The 24823-nt window shown below is 38.0% G+C and overlaps 3 protein-coding genes across 3 annotated transcripts; 2 read left to right on the top strand and 1 right to left on the bottom strand.

Annotated features, from left to right (window-relative positions):
• The first annotated feature begins 63 nt into the window (after positions 1 to 63).
• On the top strand, positions 64 to 9751 carry LOC137288133 (protein MIX23-like). The gene is made up of 5 exons (XM_067820541.1): positions 64 to 127; positions 5373 to 5498; positions 6866 to 7012; positions 7406 to 7465; positions 8249 to 9751. The coding sequence occupies exons 1-5, from the start codon at positions 77 to 79 to the stop codon at positions 8303 to 8305; spliced, it is 441 nt and encodes a 146-aa protein (XP_067676642.1). The 5' UTR covers positions 64 to 76; the 3' UTR covers positions 8306 to 9751.
• A 533-nt stretch (positions 9752 to 10284) lies between these two features.
• On the bottom strand, positions 10285 to 16051 carry LOC137287488 (UPF0389 protein GA21628-like). The gene is made up of 3 exons (XM_067819821.1): positions 15794 to 16051; positions 14925 to 15033; positions 10285 to 13305 (listed from the first exon to the last, which is right to left on the bottom strand). The coding sequence occupies exons 1-3, from the start codon at positions 15963 to 15965 to the stop codon at positions 13110 to 13112; spliced, it is 477 nt and encodes a 158-aa protein (XP_067675922.1). The 5' UTR covers positions 15966 to 16051; the 3' UTR covers positions 10285 to 13109.
• A 124-nt stretch (positions 16052 to 16175) lies between these two features.
• Positions 16176 to 24363, top strand: LOC137288128 (zinc finger-containing ubiquitin peptidase 1-like). The gene is made up of 9 exons (XM_067820535.1): positions 16176 to 16309; positions 16945 to 17957; positions 18964 to 19058; positions 19172 to 19340; positions 19638 to 19829; positions 21833 to 22001; positions 22380 to 22507; positions 22770 to 22987; positions 24054 to 24363. The coding sequence occupies exons 2-9, from the start codon at positions 16958 to 16960 to the stop codon at positions 24087 to 24089; spliced, it is 2007 nt and encodes a 668-aa protein (XP_067676636.1). The 5' UTR covers positions 16176 to 16309; positions 16945 to 16957; the 3' UTR covers positions 24090 to 24363.
• Positions 24364 to 24823: the final 460 nt, after the last annotated feature.

The following is a 24823-nucleotide window of genomic DNA, read 5'->3' as shown; positions in this document are numbered from 1 at the left end:
TAAAATATAAGAGTATCTATGAGATAAAACAGCGTTATTTTATTATTCTCGTAAATGCGAGATTGCAGAAACAAACATGGCGGCGTCCAGTGACGAGGTCACATGTGATGACTTTCTGGGTTTCCAGGTATCTGACAGTTCAGTTTAGAAGGTTTTGTTAACTTTTTACATCATACCAAACTGCCAGTTATGTTTTACTAGTATATTATACAAATGGTTTTAAGGGTCAAATAACGAACTATTTATAGTTTTGCAAGTGCTTTCGCAACCAACGTGAATAATCGCTGGAATCTGGCTCTATAAGTATAATCGTAGGTATCAGAACGATAATGTGCATAGATCTTTTATTTGAGGGTAAGAGTTCCACCCGTACTCCCTCCCCTATGGAAAACCAAAATTACAAATTACACTCAATAATCTAGAAGTGGTATTAGAAAACAAAAACAACAAAACAAAACAAAAAATAAATAAAATAAAAATGAACTTATGGGGTCTAACGCATTTCAGTGTTGAAATATTAGGGTCAAACCAAAACGTTGACGCCCATGGCTGAGGGTAAGAATCCTTTTGTCATACCTTGTTTTAACATTGATGTTTCAAGGGATTAAAGGGGCACTAATGTGGAGCGAATAATGTTTCTCACCAACGGTCTAATTACGAAACCAAGCTCCAAACTGGTCAGCGCCTGCACCCTCGATCATGACGGACATGGAGAGTGGGCTTCTGTCCACAATAGCAGAATTTCTTCACCCTAAACAGGGAGGAGGCTGGATGACCATCACATGCCGTTTTTTTTTAAAATATCCATTGTATTCCTTGTCTAATTGTAACAAAATATCCCAGCGGTGTAGTTTATTTCTGATGCCTGGATGGTATAGTGACTGATCCAGTTTGATTTTATTTCTGTGTGTTTTACAGCGATATTTAATCATGGCATGTGAATATACTATGTCTACAGGCACGTAGCAAGCCATTTGTTTCATATAAGTCTGAAAGATTGCAAAGCTTTATATTTAGATAGTTTTGAGAGTTGACCCAACTGTCATAGACTTGGCACCCTTTATGATCCTTAGGGTTAGGGTTTGGGGTTAGGGTTAGGCACATTTTACAATCCTTAGGGTCAGGTAAACTTTCCGATCTTTAGGGAGCACTAATTAATCTGAAACTGTGCACCCGGTAAAGTGCACTTACTCCTGTGTTTCTCTGAAACATGGCAAACAGGAAGTATGGTAGTGTATCTTGTGTTTTCCCAACAACTAACAAGACCAGTTATCATCACTTCTGAATTTTTCATGGTATTCACCAAATGTGACATAAATTTAGTAATAAAGCTATTGTGTTTCAAACCCTGGCATATTGATGAAAGTTCATGATTGGAATTTGTTTAAAAAAGGAGAAATTTAAAAGAACAAAACAGGCTCTCATTGTGAATGTTGACTGATGCTGATACAGGCTGATGGGAATATGGAGATGTTGCCGAGCGGTTGAACTTACCAAGTGGATGTTTTGAGTCAACGTTTTTGCATTCCTGGTAATGTTTGTTTTCTCGGGAAAAAAAGCAAAGAAAAAGGTGAAAAGTGAAATATTGCTAGTCGTATTTGTCAGTACTGTCTGCATGGTATCTGTCCACTCCAGTAAACAGAGATGAAAATTTAGGTCAGTGCTAACTTTAGTGATTGAGTGTTGGTATTATGGGTATGGTATGTTTAGATAAATTAAAATCTACACTTTCCATGGATTGAACTGTAGTGTCATGGATTCACAACATTACCAGGATGAATTGCTTTCAGTTCTCATCATTTTTGAAATTTCATGTCAGCACACTAATGGTCATGTGACATGCCCCGGACATGTTTGTGTCTAGTCTTCCGAGGGGATTCATATTTGTAACATTTACTTTGTAAAATCCTTACAGTGATATTAACTCTTGTAGCCTGTCACTTTTGTGATGCGTCAGTGTGTGAAATACTATGAAATTACAAGTCAAGTTGTCCGCACAAGCAATACAGCCAGGTGTTGGGGATAACTGGTATGCGGTGATAACTGATGGCTAGACCGTACCATGTTTTCTCGTGTGAAACTGAAAACTCTGGATAAGAAAGTATCAGGTTTCAAACAAAAAGACCATGGCCCATATTACAAAGAATTTTCACAAATGTATTCAAGGTGGTCTTGTTACAAGCATCTTATCACGGGGCGATAAGGGAGCTCTCGTGATAACAATGCAAATTCTACACTGGACTATCAAACATGTATGCTGAAGATCTAATTTTAATTTCTTGTATTTCTTATCTTAAAGACTATATAAGAGCCTTGTCAAACTTAATATTACATTTTTTTTATCAGAACTTGACATAATTCAAACAAAATGTTCCATAGGAGGGCTATTTCTGATACCATAATGAAGACATTCTCTTCTTTCAGCTTCGTAATGCTGACAGATCATCAAGACATAAAATTCACCTTCTGAAAGAAAGAAATTTTTACTGTGGCAGTATAAGCAAAATCTTTCACTAGCAGTTAAATTGCAGTGCCCTCCTGTTTCAATAGCTAGCCTTACATTATTACATCTAAATTTACAGATAACAGTTCTTAAATGTAGTGGAATGTAAAATGAAAGTGAAAGATAAAACTCAGTTTGTAACATTGTTTTAAACTGACAATAAGTTCGACACTTGCTCAACTGTAGGGTAGTACAGTGCCATTCCTGGCTCAAGGAGTCAAATAATCGCTGTTTGAAAATAGAAATAAACATTTTCACATTGTCAATATCTTGACCTATCCACACAATTCCAAAACCAAATTGAAATAAAATATTTCTCACATGAGGCCCATGTAATTCTACCCACATCATCAAGACTTTTAAGCATAAAGTACAACTGATCAGGTAAAAGATTGCATGTATAACCTAAATGAGTTGTTCTATACCAATATGGTTATGCTGAAGTGATAGGCTACCACATTCATCAAGTGCCACAACAACATGTGTTCTTATGTAACCCAAAATTCTTGTGCTGAAGCTTGTGTGCTTTACGATACTGTATACCCCCAACATCAGCTCCCTATGAAATAATTGGAACAATCATTGTATCAAATATCTTGAAGGCATCAGTATAGGAGATGAAACCATAGTTTCTCTGATAATCATATAATGACATCAGTGTCTTATTGGCCTGCACTGCAGAACAGCTTTATGCCTTTGACCATGACAAAGTTTGTGCGAAAACAACCCCACGATACCTAAAATTATTAACAACATCAATTTTCTGACCTTTTAAGTACCATTTCTCATAACTCTCTAGAGGATCACTTCTTCAGAATACCATTACCTTGTTGCTGTAGATTTATTGCTTCACATAATTGTTTTAAGATATTTATATTTTTTTGTACGCAGAATGATAGCAGATACATCATCTGCCAAAAAATATTGCTACAACATTTGGATGTTCTTGTGAAACATATATACCATTACCTCCTTTCTCTTCAAGCATTACAGACAATTGATTAAAAATAACAAATATAAGACGTCTCATAATGGGTTACAGTATTATATTTAAAGTACTCTGTGAATCCACCATCTGTTTGTACAAAACATGATAATAATGAATACACCAAGACAATAAAATCAAGAAATTTCCCTTGTACACCTAAACTGTGTAGACTTTGAAACAAAATGCTGTGATTTACAAAATCAAAAGCTTTGTTAAAATCAATAAATATGCAATAAAATCTGCCTTTTTTTCTTGGATATGTCAGAGTGGGAAAGATGTAGAAAATGTAGCCTGTCCACAGGACTGACAGGTCAAATTTTTTACCAGTCCTGCCCAAATCTAGCGTGTCCTTCAATTATAAATAAAACATCATTTCAAGACTTAAAACTGGTTTGTTTTATTTTAAACTATTAATTAATATGCACACCCAGAGCTTGGACTGTTAAATCTCTCCTAATGGAATCATGTGGTTACAACATTACAGAACTAGTCTTCAGACAAGTCATCAACATCACCATCAAGATCAAGATGATAATAATAATGATATTATGTGTATTTATATTGCGCCAAACTCCACTCACGGGGTGAATGCTCATAGCGCTAACAGTGAAAACAGACATATACAAGAGGATGGATTGGGTATTTTTTTTCATCCACAAAATTCAACCGTCTTGGACATTGGGATGGACTATCTTTCCTACACTGGATATGTATTTCTGAATTGTTGCTTGTAAAGTGCAGTAATGGAGTAATCAGGTCTTAAACCTGCCTGGAGCTCAGAGATAACATTGTTCTCATCACACCATACATGGAGCCTCTTGAAGGATAGAATTTTACTTATAGTATAAATTAATGAAATTCCTCTATAATTTCCTATGTCATTCTTATTACCTGATTTATGTAGTGGGTAAATTATGCCTTTACCTCCAACAGTGGGAAATATCTACGTTTTCGGATTTCACTCAGGGGAACATGGTGGATCAAACTCACTTGGCAAACTTGAAGCTAAGTTGGGTGCATTCATGTATAAAGCATGTTAATACTGTCAGCTTACTATTGATAATAGTAAGTGCTCATTTACCAAATTGTCAGCACCCAATTATTTACCTTTCTCTGTGTGTGCGCCAGCATGTTTTCTCTGTGAAACTAAAATCTCTGGATAATAAAGTATCAAGTTTCCTCAAATGGGGACGGACTTGGTCAGTTAAAGACCAACAGAGACTTTTACCCAAGTATTTTTTGCAGACACGAATATTGGAAAATCCAAATCCATTCACACCAAAACACGTGGATGTCTCTTACCCATCAATGTGAAACTGTACCCAATGAAAAATATATATAACTTTATCTTCTAATCTGCACTATTGACATTATAGTAAAATGGACACAGAAAGACACCATGTTGAAAGGTCATGGCGACCTGGATGTATTTACATTGAGAGGCCAAAAATAATAATCTTGTTGACTATATATTCAGGTGAGCAACAATGGCATGGCACTATTTATGAAACTAAGGGACTGATAATTTATTTAAGGGGAGATGTGTGTTCATGTTTGAGAGTTCAAATGTGTGATCATGCAGTGTAGGACATTAACCAGAAACCCAGCCAGACATCAGGGCTGGTAACTTCCAAATGCTGCCATGGATTTAACCAGACCAGACACCAAGATATTTTGAATTTACTCAGGTGTATGGAACAACGAAATTTTTTGTCAGATCATGGGACTGGCTAGCTGTAAATTTAGCCTGTATATCAGAAATCTTGCCCTTCTTGGACAGTTGAACAGGCCTTATTTCATACACTGAATCATGGTGACAGAATGGTAAAGATTCGATTTATGAAACTCATTCCCCATGCATTTTTCATTTGTACTTCCCAGGAAGCATTAAAGAAGTGGAGATTTATCGATGACCGTATCATCTATGCCCTCAACACATCACTGCCCACAGCTTCCTTTGCAGGGGAAGTTAATGCAACCAGTCAGTGTCAACATCTTTATAAACAGGTACAGCTCTTGGTGTATGTATGAATTTAATCTATAATCTGCTGCTTGGCCCTGAGTTAAATGTGTAGTAGGAGAGGGCTTACTGCATTATTCAATCATGCTTTGTCTCATCGTAAACCTATGCTGTGGATGGTTGCCTATCATATTGGTCACTGGACTGATCACTTGACAGACCCTCTTGATGTAGCTGTAAAATGACTCACTCCAGAAAAAGTGATCTAAGTACCTTCAGTATGCACAATGGTCATACACCCACGCATCCTCGATATCTCCAGGGTATACGTTCTGATAGGTCTCTATTCTCTGGATGCATATACAGCTCTGCCTGATAAATTTATTACCTCCCTTTGCTGTTTTTATATCCACTCAGGTGCCTATACTGGGAAGTTGAATGAATCAGTCACAATTCACTTTCGCTTTTTGAATTATGTGACCAATTAAACTTGGCAACATGTAGAGGTTCTCTGAAAGAGATAGAAGTAGTTCTTGCATGCATTTCGTTTAGAGTTTTGGACCTATCAATTTGTCTGTGTTGGGAACAAACCTTTGCAGCTGCGACCACTATCTTAGCTGATTGGCTACTGTTAGAACGCTGAGCCAGCATAGGGGGATAATACAATTGTCGGGCCGTAGATGCATCCAGGCTATAGAGGAGATTCATCGGAATGTATACCCTGGAGATATCAAGGAAGACACCTATGCAGTAGTATGTACTATAGGGAGAAAATTAACCTCAGATCTTGGAAAATTTATCCATCTGTTAAAAGAATACTTCGAGAAAGAAAATGAACTCTTATTTTTATCTCCTGCAACTTCCTTGTTGAAACAAATTTGTGTAGAAAGTTCTAATCAAGTTCACCATGATCCATAGATGTGCTTTTTTGGGTTATGCCAGTGTGTGAATTTGATTTTTTTTGTGGTTTCCATGAAAACAAGTTTAACTGATTGAAATTGGTAGTTGTGCCCTTTCCAGTGCAGAACTTCAAAATCGTTCACTATTTCTTCACCAGACTTGGCACATATATAGGTCTGGTGGTGTCTGGCAATAAGTTCTGCCATATGCACACCAAAACATTTGACATACTGTAATCATAACTAGCAGACATATTTCTGAAGAGTATTTTGCCATTGTGGGAGATATTGATGACTTTGTCTTCTTGTTAAGTTTTAGTTTCAGCTTATGTGTGATGTACACTTATGTAAATGTAGTGTATTTTACCCTTGTGATACCAACCTGCACTAATGAAACGTCAATCCCGTGAGAGTTATTCCCCTTAAATGTATTACGCTCTTCTGATTGAGTGTTGTCCTGGTTTACTTCAGGCTTTCTCTCATATTTTGTTTTTAATTCTTCTATTTTGTTTCAGTTAGTTGAGACGTATGATGGACGAGAACAAGCCATTAAAAAGTGTGTGCGTACAGTATCAGCTGTTGTTAGTGATCTCCAAAATCAGAAAAAGGCGAACCCAGACAATGCTGAAGTCATGAAGAAGCTGAGCAAGGAGAGAACCAAAGTGTGTACATTGTGTTTAATACAATAATTGATAGCTCTCACTGTGACAGATTGTATAATCAATTCTGTTACATAAAGCAAGGAAAACGTCGTGAAGCCAGTATAATTCTGTCCCCTGTTGGCAGAATGATTATTTTGTGTAACATGAAAAAAATTATTGACATTTGTTAAACTTTTCCAGTTGGCTTACCTTTGACATTACATGTTGTTAGCAATACAAATTACTGGTAATCAACAGTCTAATGGTTTCAAAAGGCCTGGTGTTATGAAGACAATCACTGCTTTTTCCAATTAATTCCTGCTTACTGAATACTATTTAATCCTCTCCATAACATTTTGTTCTGTAGTTCGGTGAAATTATTTGCAATTCAAGGGGTTCCTGTTATCTTTCCAGCTGCGTCTCATGCAGTCGGAACTGAACGTAGAAGAGGTACTACGGGACCGGAGTATGAAAGTAGGTCATAATCAATTGATCTGTGTTTATATAGGTTTGTTGACACCTCATTTAATGGAACACATTTAGAAAATTGACAAGGTTTTGTTTAACACCGCTATATGGCAGTGGTAGGTAGATAATCATGTCAGGACCAGACAATCCAGTGATCGAGAACAGAGCATCAATATAAGCATGCAAGATATGATGCTATGTCAACCATGTCAGCAAGACTGACCATCTGATCCCATTCATTGTCTCTTGCAACTAGCATATTAATAAATAATCAAGCAATATGTATTTGTATCAGTCTGATCCTTGGTACTCATTAGCCCTGTGGTCTTTGGACAGAAGATAGATATGCTAACACCGGTCAGCAAAATTTCACCCGTGCTCCTTGTGAGAGACAATTGATTGGGTGGTCAGACTAATGACCAAATCAAATAAGCGGTGGAACTCTGTGACTTCATTGTTAGTATGTTATGACATGCTTGTTATCATGGATTATTGTTTAATGTATCAATCACAGGATTGTGTGGTAACGACCCGATTGTTTTTTCAGTTAATTATTCAGGGTTTTTTCCGTCACAAATGTAAAATAAAATTCTTGGTTGTATTGTCTCTCATGATGTGGCGTATTCATCAGTAGCGCTTGCTTACTGGGTACATTATTTCTTTCATTCAAGCAAACCTTGCATGGATAGCAATTTAGTTCTAATCCTTTTTAAACTGTTGTATTTTCTTTGAATGTATTGTTAAATTAGATTTAAATGGTGATTGATGGTAGTCTTTTCTGTTTTCCAGGTATTTTATGAACGATGTCGGACAGCCTATAGGCCTCCTTCTGCTCCAATAGTATGACATCAGTTTACATAGCGTGTGAAAGTGTGTGCCAATCAGTCACCCAGTACTTTACCCAACAACAGAGTACTAACCTTTGTAGTAAGGTGTAGAGAGAATTTTGGGAGCCATTTCTTTTGCTGTCAAAAGATGTGATGGACAACTGAAAGGAAGCATTAATTTAAAATGGATACATTTTGGGAGCATCAACTTGTAATCACGGAAACACTGACACTCCATCTCTACTATGTAATAATGTAGAGTCATTTGCAAGAAGTTGATGTTTGTGACTTAATGAGTTTTTTTTGTTTGTGTCAGTAATAGTGACAGGTGAGGATCATTAATGAAAGGTGTGTTCTTCATTATGTTTTATGGTTCAGTAAGTTCTGCAAACACTATACACATCTCACTGAAGATAAAATATGTGTATTGGTAGACTTTGTGTGTCTGAACATTGTGAAAAAATCTTGCTATGTCAGGTCAGTACTGATAGACTAACAGTTTGCTACCATGTGTGCAACTGAGAGGTTTTGTAAATACTGAATCAATTTTTATCTAATGCTTGGTATGAAAAGAACATTTAAAAATGAACTGTCCATATAACCGAGAACATGTACTCAGGTAATGTGTGAGCTGATTGTGAATGGTTCAACTTCTGAGCCGTCCTTTTCCATCACATCATGAATGATGTATCACATTCACTTGCACTACATGGGCAGCGTGTGAAATGGCCATCTGTGTAATTATTTTAGTAGGGCTAAATGTTCTGATCTGGTCAGGGGATTACAAATTTTACGCACCATTTTAGTTGATTGAAGTAAAGACAGTCTCCCTTTTGCAGTAGATCAGCACAACCATTATAAATAATACACTATGTACATTAAGAGACATAAAGAATTGATGGCACAAGACTAGAGTTATTCTCTTATGAGTTGTTAACTTGTAACACTGTGTGATGCCAACTGGATTCGCTCGGTTGTACCATTTACATGCTGTGTTACTTAATAAACTTTGAGTACCCATGTCAAAGATAATAGGGATGAAAACTGAACTTGCACTTTTAGGCCAAGAAATTTGAATCTTTCAGTTACTGTTCGAGACTTGTACACCTGGCCTGTGATATGTTCAAACTGTTTCACACACTGCACATTATAAGCATTTTGGGATACATGTTTCGAGTAGCGTTCCACAGTCAGAGAGTTTAGACCTATTCAAGTAAGGTGTGTGTATGTTGGAATGCCTAAAAAGTGATGGAGAGTTACTGATAGATCTATGCCCAAGAGCAGTCTAGGGTATTTCCACAGTGTGATGGGTCTATACTCCCAAGGGTCAAGTAAAGAACTTATTGTGTACTAATGTGGTGTCATTTCATTTGTCAGCTTCTGTCATATTGATTGAATGGATGACTGGAAAAGGATTTTTACTAGAGAATATATTTGTGATAAAAACAAGTTGATTCTGTTGTTACATGAATGACAAGTTGCTACCATGTGGAAGACTTCATTGAACGGAGTTGTGTTTGGTACTTCTGTACCTAATAATGGAATGGGTACACATGACCTCAAGCACCAAAAGAAGGAACGATAACTCACAAGTCGTTGCCAGGGACGTAATCCTTGTCAACAGTACACATCGTTGTGGTAGGTCAAAGCATTGGAAGAGAAATATTTCAAGACCATGTTCCACAAAAATTTCTTTGACTTGCATACTTTGACAGTCACGGTGCCAAAGTCACTTGATGAAACGGATACTCACACACAGGACTCAGTCAAGTTTCTTATTTGATGTGTGCATATGAGCACACTTGCATCTGCTTGCTTCTGTCACAAATACTGGTTTTCAAGTGCTAGCCCAGAATCAGGATAACGCAAATATCAAACTCTAACAATATACCACCCTGGAACCAACTAGGTTTAATCTCTCCCATAATGTAAAGTGACAAAGCAGAGCCTCTGAATTAGCATGTTAAAGGGCCACTGTGACGAACTATAACCTAAAAAAACCATTTACAATGTCTTTATTTTCTCTTATTGTTCACATTGTACTGACAAGAAAACAGTGTAAAGGAAGCTGACAGTACATTCATATAATACTGAGATGAGATCAGTATCTCCAGTGCACAGCTGATCTGACCTTAATAACACTGATAACACTGAGATTACGCATACATGATACTTGATCAACATTTGTGCCATTGTCAAAGATGGAATATAGATTTCAGATGCGTAACACATCAGCTATAACTTTCACAGTGTTGACAAACAATGGTAGCAGAAGCTTATAGGGTTCTGATGCGTTGTTTTAACCAAAAAAAAAAAAAAAAAATGGAAAAATGCATCCCAAACCTTCAGTGAGATGCCGACCCCAAATTGGTGCAATTAGGAATCTCAGCTCCCTAAGATAGAAAAAATAAGGAATTTTCCCAACAATTCATTGATCCCTATACATGTACATTGTTGCACCCAAGGAACGAAACTTATTATTGCCATTCCACAGGGGTCCTTATTGAGCTGAAACTGGTTTGCAGTAATTAGCAGTGTTTGTGAATGGTATATGAATTGAAAAAAAACCCCAGTGCATGGAATTTATCAGGCAGCCTACATCTCGACTACTTTCTTGTGTAAACAATTTTGGGAACTTCTGTAAATAAAGTGTTGTATATATTTAATTATCATTATTTATAGTCAAGGATGATCCCAGCTGACCAGGAAGTAAGACTTTCTATATCTTTGCTATATAAAAAATCAGGAGGAATTTGGCTTTGTTGGAACGGTGACATCTCCAGCTTACTCATTTCTTTCTACCTTATTCTGAGACAAGTTATCACCTTCATGATTGCTAAAAGTGGCGTAAAACCAAACTCCCTCCCTCTATTACCTTCATGGGTCACACCAGTACAGCAAGCTTTTCACTTGACCAGAAGTTGGCATGCAAAGGTATGAGGTTTTAGGATATTTTCTCAAAGTAAATGAAACAGATGAACAAATTTCATATATATCTTGAAATAAGTAAATTTTTATTGTGTTCATTAAAATGCTGGCAATCTGATTGGTTAACTGAGAACATTTCTTTTGATTTCATTTTCCAATGAATCTAAAAAAATAAGCCACGCCCACCGAACCAGACTGCTTTCGGCCTGAGGAATGTCAGGGAATACCTTTACACAGCGAGTAGCTTAATGAACTTTGGATAAATATTGAAGTGATACATTGTGGTTAACATAAACAAACAGCTCCAAATTTTTTGTGAATGTTAATAACGTTGCAACGCCTCGTTGCTACGCGGATTCATACAGTTTGCACATTGGTTTTTAGTTTCATACCTCAATGCAATGAAAGAAATGCACAGTCAATCCTTAATGGACTGAATAAGCTGTGGTGATGTGGCAGAGGTACGAGGGCAGCTACAAGAAGCTATGGGAACAAGAACAAGACTCAAGTCAGTGCAGCACATTTTGTCATGCATGATTAAAAAAACAGCAAGCACTATCGTTAGCCTTTTGACCATATGCCTTCAACAGCCATTACTCACAGCATTGCAAATCCAGATGGAGCTATATAAGTACTCCTCAAAATAAGTCAAAGAACATCCAGTTTTTCTAAAGGATTCTAGTTAGTAATGCCCAACCTTCAGCTATTGGTGTTCTTCAACTTATTTTGATTTTGTTTGTTTGCACTCAGCAATATTCCAGCCACTGGTGCAGTCATTAAATCAACGAGTTGGGACAATCCAGTGATCAACATCATGAGCACTGATCTACTTGGATGGGATATGATGACATGTGCCAGTGAGCCTGACCAGCTGATCCAGTTTATCACCTACAAGCATGAGTTGCTGAAGACCAATACTAACCTGGATCTTCACAGGCATAATTCATTTTGAGAAGTATGTGACCATCGATTGATCTCACTACAATCACTGACAATAAGAGCTGTAAAATATAAACTTTTTTTTATTATTGTCATAAATATCTATTGCTGTATATTGGGGTAAATCAGTTTTGGTCACACTGATCATGAAACACCATCCATGACTGTCATATCTAGGTCAACACAACACCTTAAACAGGCATTAAACAATTGGCAGCTTTGAACATTCACAAAATACCATAGAGATTCATGTGGGCTGGGACAGGTCCAAATTTTCTACCAGGGTACCTGTTACGTTAATTCCTGACATAAACTTTGCATGAAATGGCAATATATTCTCCAGCTCAGAGGCTAATATTTTTACTTTTTCAATATCTTAACCATGTATTAGACCCGTGAAGGTCCCGGGGTAGAATAGGCCTTCAGCAACCCATGCTTGCCATAACAGGTGACTATGCTTGTCGTAAGACTAACGGGATTGGGTGGTCAGACTCGCTGACTTGGTTGACACATGTCATCGGTTCCCAATTGTGCAGATCGATGCTCATGTTGTTGGTCACTGGATTGTCTGGTCCAGACTCGATTATTTACAGACTGCCGCCATATAGCTGGAATATTGCTGAGTGCGGCGTAAAACTAAACTCACTCACTCACTAACCATGTATTATATTCAATAGAAGTTATTGTAAACTGTATCAAAATCTTCAAAGTCAAAAGAACATTATAATCATGAAAGAGTAACATATTACATTGTTTATCTATTAATCACATGATTATAACAGGTCCGAATACTGAGACTTCTACCTGGGTCCAACTCATTACCCACCCATCCGCGAATCCATGTTACCTGCCCCAGCCCTAACATGTGGCATATCTCATTTCTGTTGATCTTACCATAGTAATTAACAGATCTGTAACTTGTAACCTAGATTGAGACAAAATTTTGTGGAGTTTGTTTATGTTTTCTTCTCTTCTCCTTCTGCTCTCAGCTTCTTCTGCCACTCTACAGACTGTCTGGATATACTCTTGCCTTCCTTCGCCTCCTTCTTGCCAACATAGATCATCAGAAAACATGCCATGATTGTTGCAGCTGCCATTCCTAAGTTCACACGAATTCGGAACCAGTCTCTGGATTTGAGAATCTGAGCATGTCTGAAATTGAAAATAAGTATGTTATCTCAAAACACATTATTTTGGAAGTTGTATCAGTGAAGACAGACTTGGGTTGTATATTTTGTGGTCAAGCATCAATCTGGGAGAGGTTGTAACGGTACCATGTACTTGGACGTCTTCATGAAAGGACATTGCTTTGTCTAGTATTAATAGTATGTACTGCAGCTGATAATATAAGTTATCACATCCTGTTGAGGAAAATACAGGGTTTTATCAGTCTCCTCGTCTCCGGCTCGGGGAATACAACCTTACTCGGGACTGATAAAACCCTGTATTTCCCTCGACAAGATGTGATAACGTATTTATCTAGCTGAATGTTTTCACTTCATCAAACCAACATGCAACACAACATGTTTCATTGCTGCCATATTGACACCAGCTGATAGTTTGACCTAAATGCACTGCACGTTACTAAAGGCTTGTCGATGCACGCCTTTATCACTTCGCGTTGTCACCAAGGCGTAGCGGGGTGACATGACTTTCATAGCGGGAGTACACAACTTTCATACTCCCGCTCGCCGATCGTGATGGATGTACATGGTATTTTATCAGAGTCATGTGGACCAATCAAAACTCGACATTCTTACATGAGGCTAGATAAGACAATATAAACACCATGTTCTACTCAAATATAATGGATAATGTTTATTAACTTGATTCACATTCATAAAGATTATATCAATATTTATATAAGAATTGCCAGTTTTTATTTCACCATTGCAAATCAGTGGTGTTTTACGTTCTTTAAATAACTGAAGGTCCTTCAGTCAAATATGATTTTGCATGCATTTGTTAAGTGTGAATTAGTTTTACCTAAGATAATTGTCAAAGATATAAACAGGCCTGGCAGTGACTGACGTATTTTGATGACTGATCAGCTGGAATGATGCAAACATTCTCTCATGACATTACAACCAAGTGAGTAGGTATGGTTTTATGCCAGGTTTAGCAATATTCTGGCGCTACCACAGCGGGGGACACCACCAGAAATGTGCTTCACATATTGTACCCATGTGGGGAATGGAAACCAGGAGCTTTGGCAAGAGAGTGAAAGCTTTACCCACAAGGATACCCCGGCACTTCCAAGCATGATAAAAACATCTTTACCATGTTTACTAATGAAGTGCACTCAAACAGAAAAGCAGTACACAAAACGTAGGGCTGCAATGCATCATATTTCTTGGAACAGATATTAATTCTAGATATCTCACCATATGTATGATTAGAAACAAAAATGACACCACACAAATATATCATGGTAGCACATGATACATCGGCTTTTCTTTTGGGCGTGTTTCTCAATGTGAATGTATCATGAAGTGGATGTTAACTACTGAGTGAGTGAGTGAGTGAGTGAGTGAGTGAGTGAGTGAGTGAGTGAGTGAGTGAGTGAGTGAGTGAGTGAGTGAGTGAGTGAGTGAGTGAGTGAGTGAGTGAGTGAGTGAGTGAGTGAGTGAGTGAGTGAGTGAGTGAGTGAGTGCCATGATAGAAATGGGTCTTGCACATTGTACCCATGTGGGCAACATTAACTACAAGGCTACCCCCATGCCCATTTGAGTGAAATAGGAGTTAACCATTGTAAATCAGATATGACTTACGACACTTCTTTAGGCACTGCCTCCACTGTAGGATAGACCTTCTGGAGAACAAGAATCCTTTTGTCCAAATTGGAAGGACGATGTGTTCGACCCACTGGTCCTGGACGACCTGAAAAATATGGCACATTCTTCAAGAATTCTACATGGTCCTGACATGACTAAAGTTAAAGATTGTAGGACAATTTTAAACCCCTTAGGACAAAACCCCATAAGGACAAAAAACCCCAAACATGTTTTAACTACTGAGTGATTGGCTTAAGTGACATCTTTTATTAAATCAGTAATAGAGATTATAAGTGATAGGGACTAATAGGCTTCATTGATTAACTTAGTATTTTGTTTATAAACAATATTGAGGATGAAACTTCATTACTGATTAGGATTAACCGACTTAAAGAGTATAAATGAATCGCTGTGATGAAGGATTAGTCTCACAGTTTGGGCAATATTCAAGGCCAGGGGAAACTTGTACAAAATGTTCTGTAAACTCTCTGACCATCCGAGAAATGAAGAAATAGTTCTAGCTGTTCTCAAAATTACAGCTTAATTAATCAACTTAGTATTTCCATATGAGGCAGATTAGTGCTCAGATTGTTATGGACCCAGATTGTGCTAGTGCTCATACCATGTAAGTGATATTGGTTGAATCGACTGTGACTGATAAACAATCTTCATTATTCATTTGGAGCTTTTGGGGGTTTTGTCCACATGGTTTTTTGTCCGCACACCAAGTTAACTATCCAGCCGCTACAGGATAAAGAGAAAATCGGTAGTATGTTTAGGTACCATCGGGAGACTTGACTGTCATTAAACTAGAATACTTCAAAGTATGTTTGCAAAATAATAACAACAACATGGCATACACATACCAGCATTTACATTCTCGCAAAACGATCGGCCTTGATCTTGACAGATCCGCGACGTGGGAATAAATTCACGACATTTTACTATACTCGGTGTATCTTGGACTTTGTAACATCTTGAGCTGACTAGCTGCAGAAGATCGCGTGCCCATCTTCTGGAGGGCGAGTAAAATGCCATCTTGAAGGCGACAGAGACGAGCAGAATCTTGCACAATCCCTGTATGTCAGTCCCCTGGAAGTCGCTTTGACTGACCTCCAAACGTGAGCGATAGAGTTTCCGGGGAATCCCAAGTTCCACCATTTAACAAACGAATATTTTGATTGGCTGTCTGTTTGCAGCGCTTACTAAAATACAATTGGATTGGGTACAGTGGAGAAATCCCCCTTTAGTGCGTATGTTCCAACACATCCTCATAGATTAAAAATTATAATGCTGTCGAGAAGAGGGTTCTCCACCATGCCGGTGCCAAGGAACGAATCTGATATGTGAAGAGCAGGAGAGTTTCTCTTATACCCTCACTGGTATGTTATCATGTTGTCATGAATATAGAATGGCCGAACATAAGTCAATGTTTACTTTCTTTCAAACGAAACTGAAAGTTAAAATGGGAAATGTGAAGTAATGTTGTAGCTAATCTACATAGATTATTTATGAAGTGTGTGATTGTTCTCAGTTATGACAGTACTCACGGATTTTTCATGAAGTAAATGCCTTGGCTAGTATCATCTGTCCTATTTATAGGCCACAGGTATTATTCAAAGAATAATTAATTGATACATCTTTAAACGTCAAAGTTGTGAATGGATGGAGAAATCTTGCCACCCAATAATCATTCCAGTAGGTATTCTAAAGCCTGTACTACATTGTTCTTACTTTTGTTTCACTGTTTAAATGTTGAATTGATATCTGTCTATTGCACAATAAGAATAGTCATGTTTAGTTATTGTGGTTTTTGAATTGCAAGAAATAACCTGACATGATCTGTTCAGTGAAATTCTGTGTCATTTAGAAACTATTTTCCATCATCAGTCAATGCCATTTATAACTGCTTTTGAAAGCCATTCATGAGATTACATTAGATTGTGACTAATTATATCATGACTCAAGAGACGTTGTGCAGAAGATTATGAGTATAATTATATGGAAATTTGAACAGCTTTGTTTTAGAAATGGCTGAGGGGAGAGTTGGCAGTACCATGGAATCTGACAACAAGGACAGTACTTTCACCTGCATCCTGTGTGGCAAAGGGGAGTTGTCGGAAGATGAAATGAAGTTCCATATCATGGTAGAACACATTGAGGAAAATGTCTGCTGCCCATTCTGTGACCAGAACTGTCTCACACCTGAGAAGCTGAACTGCCATATAAACGATGAACATATGGATTTGCTCAGTCCTGTAAATCGGGACTCTGATGAGTTTCCTGAGTCTGGTGGTGCCAACGGAGAAATGGTCATAGATAGATCAGACACGGAGTTTGATAATATTGAAACTTCAAAGATTATCATTGACTATGTGAATGACAGTGAGAGTTCAGATCAAGGAAATCTTCATGAAGATGGAAGCAGAAAGATCGTAAAACAAAATGAAAAAAATATAGAATCCAGTCAGATAAATTCAGAAGGTGATGTAGCATCAAAAACTGATGTTAAACGTTCAAAGCTTTACTTAGATGTACCAAAGTCTTTCATTGGTGCTCAGCAGCGCCGAAACAAGTCTTCAGCTGGTTCTGAAGACACCCAGGCTGCACCAGTTGTCTCCCTTGCCACACCTGATCATACATTTCACTGTCCCATCTGCAGTTACAGCACAAGTTCGGAGGTGTTGATACAGCAACATGTCAATAGTGAGCACCGAGATATCCTCAGCCCAATGAAAGCACAGGACCAATCCACATCGGAAGACAAATATGATATGCTGTATTCTTGTCCAATCTGCGGAATGAGTTTTGATACTCCACGAACACTAGAACTGCATATCAACTCCAAACATGTTGATATTTTGAGTCCAAACAGTAACAAACAGAAACCAACGACACCAGGTGCCCAGTCAGCAAGTTCAGTGGAGAATGGTGACCTGTTGTACTGTCCTGTATGTGACCAGGAGTTTGGAGACACCATCACCCTGTCCGCACACGTCGATGGCCATTTCTCAGCAGAGCAGACACCAGGTAGGTGATCACAGAAAGACCTCAAATGTGATTCAAATTACCCACTATTCCAGAAATGTAACATTTTGTACAGGTCTTGTATACTTTTCTGATAAAATGAACTTTCAGAGCTCCAGATAACAGGCACGTATACAAAATCACCATACACCAGTTATATTTTTGATGTTTGCATACAAATCAGGGGTTCAATTTTAATTGTTTAAGTCACTTGCCACAGGGCACTTGCACTGATTTTTATAACATAATCATGATGGCATAATTATGAAAGAATAAATCAACATTGTGTTTGATGTTAATGTTTGGTGAACTATTTATTGAGAACTGATTAATATCAAAGAAAGATAAATCTACTTAATTATCATTGTGAAATTTAATTGCTACATTTTGAGCAGGTATGAAATGAAATCCAAGTTTATATGCAGTTTGAAACCTTAAGCCTAGTGGCCCACGGACAAGTAAGGCACCATTATTTGATTGTCCGAAATGAAAACTGTCTTGTCCCAGGTGTTCGATGATGGGATTTATGAACTGCTGCAAATATAAATAGAAATCACAACCTCACAGTACAACTATATTGTTGTAATTCCCCAAAGTAAACAAACCCAATATCTTTACAGATAATTTCAAAATTCAATACTGCAGAAATAATACAAATAAGTGCACTGAGATATCAATAGGATGATACAAAGTAGATAGGAATGGCTGCACTCTTACACAAGTGTCAAAGCACATTCTCCCATGACATTTTGTAATCTTGCATTTTTATTGGTCATGGAGCCATCAGTATTAAATACATGTATGTGTCAAACATGACTTTGTAGATGACTATTCAAAACTGTCCTGTTTAGATAATATCACTGTGTAACAATGGATAGTTTGAAACTGTTGTATGTTCAGTTAATGTAAATGTTTTGAATGTCCTTGTAATATGAAAGTATATCTTATGTCATTGTGTAACTGTATGATGTGCTCTGTCATTGTGTAACTGTACTGTATGTTCTGTCAGTGGCCGAGATGTCTGATGCCCTCCTCGCAGAAGAGCTACAACGCTGTGAGACAGCATCAGTGAGTCGAGAGAAGAAAGATTTCCAGATGCTTCAGGTGAGAGTTGGTACAATGGTTGCCCTAAATATGAAAAGAAAGACTCCCGCTGTTTGAATCCACATTCATGGTATATCAAGAATCATTCTTGCCCTTTGTGTCTATTGATGTAGGCGATGTATGGAATGGACGAGAAGGCCAGCTACAAGCAGCAGTACGAGAAGAGTCTCGAACGAGCAGTGTGGAAGGGAGATCTCACCATTTCTGAGTTCTACCAGCAGAAGACTCGGTTACAAGCTAGTGATATGAATGGAGTGGATGACGGACATTCCTGTACCAGAGGTGGGTAGACATACTGGTGTGGAATGTGTTCTCTTGTCAGTGGACAAGTAGAGAGTTGAACTTGTGTCAACACAGAGGATTTCTTGAGAGGAAAGGCCTCCTCTACCTCCTTGTATGTGCAACCACTGGTGTACTGATGACTTTGTTATCACTTACACTTTCCATGATCTAACTGAAATTGTATTCACTCAGTTAAAAAAAGATCACTGAAGTTTAAGGTTATTTGCCCAGAACATGAAGAAAACATGATTTTTTGTTTTAATATTTTTGAGATTGTAAATGGTGTTGTTATTTTAGGCATTATCCCTCACCTCCAGCAGTTCTATAGGAAGTGCCCTGGCTTTGTCAGTCAGGCCTGGCTGTGCTCTTCTGTCGACCATTACAGTGGTTCCTATGGTGACAAGGGCTGGGGCTGCGGCTACCGTAACCTACAGATGCTTTTATCTTCCCTTTCATCAGACCCAAACTTTTGTAAAGTTCTCTTCAATGGTGAGTGATGAAGTGTGATAAGATTTTTGAAACGAAAATTTTGTCATCAGGGATTTGGCAAGTGAACAAGTTTATTCTCTGCACTTTTGTGTCATTTTTATTTTTAGATTTTATTTGGAAAAAAGTGATGAGCTATATGATGATGAGCTATATCCATGCAATGTCTCAACATGTATTCACAGAATTCCAATAAATTTTTGAACAGGGCTAATGAATATTATAATGTTGTTACTAAAGAATGTCTGCATGTATCAAAATGAAACTCAACTGCCAATATGCTTGTTGTTTGGGGGAATATTTATGCTTCTTTATCTGTGATTTTTGCCCCTTGCATACTCCATTGTCTAGTGCAAATGCATTTCTGACATTTTGTCTCTACAAGAACTACAAGAACTATGTAACATATGTTATATTTGGGGATTACGCTTTCTTAGTACAGGACAGATTTTAGTACTGTTTTTGGTTTGAGTCCCATCTGGGTTTTAAACCCACACCCTCACACCCCAAAAAGAACATGTAACATTTCATCATTTTTATCCATCCAGCATGTAATGCAGGGGTATATAGTCGACGCCTCATCAGTCCGTCCGTCCGTCCGTCCGTCCGTCCGTCTGTAATAATTTGTCTCAGGGGCATAACTCAGAAACCGTTAAATATTTTAGACCAAACTTGATAGATATAAAGATCTCAACCTATGGTTGTGCCTTTTGCTATTTACAGATTATTGGCATTTTTATTTATTTATTTTGTTTCATCAAACATTTTGGTGTTAGTCTAATGGCGGGGTGGGCTTCATTTCCGGAGCAGAACTGAAAAAAGATTCTGTATTTTTCTGCAAAACTTGAAAGATATATCAGTCACAACCTGAAGTGGTGCCTTTTGCTATGTACAGGTTTTTGTGATTTATTATTTTCTCGGTTTCCATGGAAATGTTTCAGACATAGTCTGAAAAGTGAGAGGTGTGTTTCGTTTCCAGAACAGAACTCAAAAACCATTCAATATTTTTCTGCAAAGCTTGGTAGATATATCAATCAGAACCTATAGTGGTGCCTTTTGGTATTTACAGGTTTTTGTGATTTATTATTTTCTTGGTCTCCATGGAAACGTTTTGGACTTTGTCTCAAAATGGAGAGGTGTGTTTCGTTTCCAGAGCAGAACTCTAACACTTCTAAATATCTGTCAGTGTTACTTGGTAGATATGTGTGGCAGACCCCAAAATGGTGCCTTTTGCTATGTACAGGTTTTTATGATGTATTATTTTCTCGGTTTCCATGGAAACGTTTCAGACTTTGTCTCCAAATGGAGGGACATGCTTCGTTTCCGAAGCAGAACTCAAAAACCATTCAATATTTTTCTGCAAAACTTGGTAGATATATCAGTCAGAACCTATAGTGGTGCCTTTTGCTATGTACAGGATCTTGTGATTTATTATTTTCTCAGTTTCCATGGAAACGTTTTGGACCTAGTCTCAAAAGTGAGAGGTGTGTTTCGTTTCCAGAGCAGAACTCAAGAACTTCTTAATGTGTGTCGCAGACCCCAAAGTGGTGCCTTTTGGTTTTTAAAGGTTTTTTTTATTTATTATTTTCTTGGTTTCCATGGAAATGTTTTGGACTTAGTCTCAAAATGGAGGTATGGGCTTCTTTCCCAGAGCACAACTCGAAAACCATTTCATATCTTTCAACATCTCTTGGCAGATATATGAGACAGATCTTGAAAATGTGACTTTGCTGATTACAGATATATGGCATTTATAATTTTCATGAATTCGATGGAAACAATTTAAACTTAGTCTAAAAAAACAATGAGTACCTGTCAATGATTTGTCCTTTCAAACATGTTGGGGCCGGGGGGGATATGTCATCTTCTGATGACTCTTGTTTAAATAGCAATTGTATTTATGCACTGATTATGAATGTGGTGTTATATATTTTTGATTGGAATATAAACAAGTGTTGCCTTATGGTTGTTGGAATAAAATGGTGATACTGTACACATTTTGCCAGGTCGCCCACTTATCCCGTCCATCCCCAAGATCCAGCGTCTGATTGAGGCTGCCTGGGAGAAGGGTTTTGACAAGCAGGGCTGTGAGCAGCTTGGGGGGCGTGTTGCCAACACCAGGAAGTGGATAGGTGCCACTGAGATTGTGGCCACTCTTTCTTCCCTCAAGATGAAGTCAGTACTCACTTGTTTTACTGTACATGTACTCACTACTGTAGAAATGGTGTAGAGGAACTGTTTAAGACTGATGTAGTTTTAGATAATATTAATGCATGTATAATATTTGAGGATATCCAGTAACTTTGAAAACATTGATGATTAATCATAATCATATAAAAAAAATATCCCCATATTTCTCAACAATAATCTCCCATAGAAAGAAAAGCCAAAGCAAGTTCTAGCTTGCTTGATGATCTTTTAATTTGTTTGTTGAACTTCTACCTGTTCTTTTTTATGTTGTACCTTGGTTTTTGATTTTCCTTATTGCTTATTCAGTAGGATGTGATCACAGTCTTGAAAAGACAAGTTCTGGTAAACACATTTCATTTGCAGATGTCAGTTGATCGACTTCCATTCGCCATCTGGTCCTGATGGGACACACCCGAAGCTGTTTCAATGGGTGAAGGAATACTTTAGCCGTCCTGGTGCCTTCAAGCCCCCTCTCTATCTTCAGCACCAAGGTCAGCAAACACCTAACCTAATTATGATTGTTTGAATTCTTAGATTTGACCTGATTACTTTCCTTGCTGAGTTCAAATCATGAGTGCATGGGAATTATAAAGATGTGAATGTTGATGACCTACATCATTTGTGTCCATCTTCCTGTCTAATGCTTCCATGGTTTAAAGTAACTATTTATTCAAAGTGGCGTTAAATCCATCTTAGTGTATCCTTGTTTCTCAAATCACCTCTTTCATTTCACAAAGTAATCACTGTTTTCAGGTCACAGTCGGACAATAGTTGGCTATGAGGAAATGCGTGACAAAACTGGGCGTCTACTTATATTTGATCCTAGCACTCCTAAGAAACAGATGATTCAGTTCACTGGTTTCATCAATGGTAACATGATGAGGACTCTTCGTCGCAACATCAACGGACTCCGAGCCAAGCAGTACCAGCTAGTTGCAGTAGTAGCTGTGTTGTCAGACAAGGAGTATGATGTGAGTGTGTCAGGGTAGAGATGGGTGGGACAGGTTGGTGTAGGGTGAAGAAGAGGTGTGTTAGGGTGAAATAGGGGTGTACCAGGGTAAAGAAGGGTGGGACATGTTGGTGTAGGGAGAAAAAGAAGTGTGTTAGGGTGAAATAGGGGTGTGAGTGAGTACTGTGGAAGAGGGTAAGGTAGGGGTGTGTCAGGGTAGAGAAGGGTGGGACAGATTGGTGTGGCGTGAAAAAGAGGTGTTAGGGGTGAAATAGAGGTGTGTCAGCGTAGTGAGAGGTGAACAAGGGTAAAGTAGGGGTGTGTATGGGTACTGAAGGGTGGACGAGGGTAAAGTAGGGACATGTCAGGGTAGTGAAGGGTGGACGAGGGTAAAGGTGGGGTATGTCGGTAGTGAAGGATGGACGAGGGTAAAGGTGGGGTATGTCAGGTTACTTGAATAATGTATGAGGGTAAAGTAGGGATGTGTCAGAGTGAAGTAGGGGTGTCTTAGAATAAAGTAGGCGCTGTCAGGAGTAAAGCAAGTGTGTGGCAGGGTAGTGGGGGGTGGACAAGGGTAATGTACGGATGTATTAGGGTAAAGGTAGGGTAGTGAAGGGTGGACAAGGGTAAGGTACGGGGATGTTAGGGTAGTGAAGGTTGGACGAGGGTGAAGTAGGGGCATGTAAAGGTAGTGAAGGGTGGACGAGGGTAATGCAGGGGTATGTAAAGTAGGAGTAAAGTAGGAGTAGGGTGGTTCGTAGCTGAAGTACAGTTTTGCCTGTAAAGTGTTATGGGTAAACATGTCCAATGCCCAAACATTTTGGTTTTGAGCATGTAAGTCGGAAGTCAGCTTTTCTGAATTTAACATGTAAAACTCACACATGTTTTCTTTCCCCTCTGCTATAAATATGCTTTGCTTTTGAGTAACAGAGCAAATTGTTTATATGAAAAATCTGAAACTAAAATAGATGAAAAATATAACTCTTACCAAAGAAAATGGCCCTTTACAGGATCAAGGTATTTTATTCAATATCTGAACCACATGATGACCAACCGAGCTGTGATGTTGAATTCTTTATCTATTTCAGGAAAGTAAAGTAATGAAGTCGGAGCGAATTAGTTGAGAGTTATCTCCCATAGAGGCACTCACAAGTATATTATTTCGCAGAAGTCTACTGCTGCCTCCTGTCTATGCACAAGATGTCTGAGCGTGTGAGAATATCCATCTGTTATCATCCACATTCATCATAGAGGAACGTACAGTAGTCAAACAGACGAGCACAACAGTAGTATATGACAGATGTCTATCAAAGTATCTGATATCTGATACTGAAGCATTTTAGGCTGTTAGACAGAGTTTGTCTGACAAACACTTTTTCTGAGAAACTAGAAGGCTAAAGGGGCATTAGGCAGGATGAAAGTGACAGGCCGAAAAGTTTAATTATTTATACTATCAATAAGTAATTAATAAAGCAACAGTTCATTTATTTAACTTCAAGTTGTAAAATATTAGTCAAAAGAAGTTTAAAAACATCTGATTATTTTGTATTACTAAGTTTATTTGTCAAACCATGACACATTTGCTACTGAACTCTGAAACAGTGAAAGAAATGGGTGTTTAACCTCTTTCAGATGGTATTTACTGCTCTAATTGTAACTGATTATGCAAACAGGACAATGTGAAAATTGGCTCGAAACACTCTCTTAGTGTTATATTGAATACTGAATACGAAGGTTGAGTGAATATATTCAAATGTGCAATAGAGCCTGCTTTGACAAACCAGTAACACATCATTGCCTCTAGAGCAGTGATCTAATATCAACTACTATGATGCTGTATACCTTTTAAACAAAAGAC

The sequence above is a fragment of the Haliotis asinina genome, chromosome 6 (assembly GCF_037392515.1).
Source record: "Haliotis asinina isolate JCU_RB_2024 chromosome 6, JCU_Hal_asi_v2, whole genome shotgun sequence".
In the NCBI taxonomy this organism is placed as follows: Eukaryota; Metazoa; Mollusca; class Gastropoda; order Lepetellida; family Haliotidae; genus Haliotis; species Haliotis asinina.
This window is presented reverse-complemented; position numbering and strand designations above follow the sequence as displayed.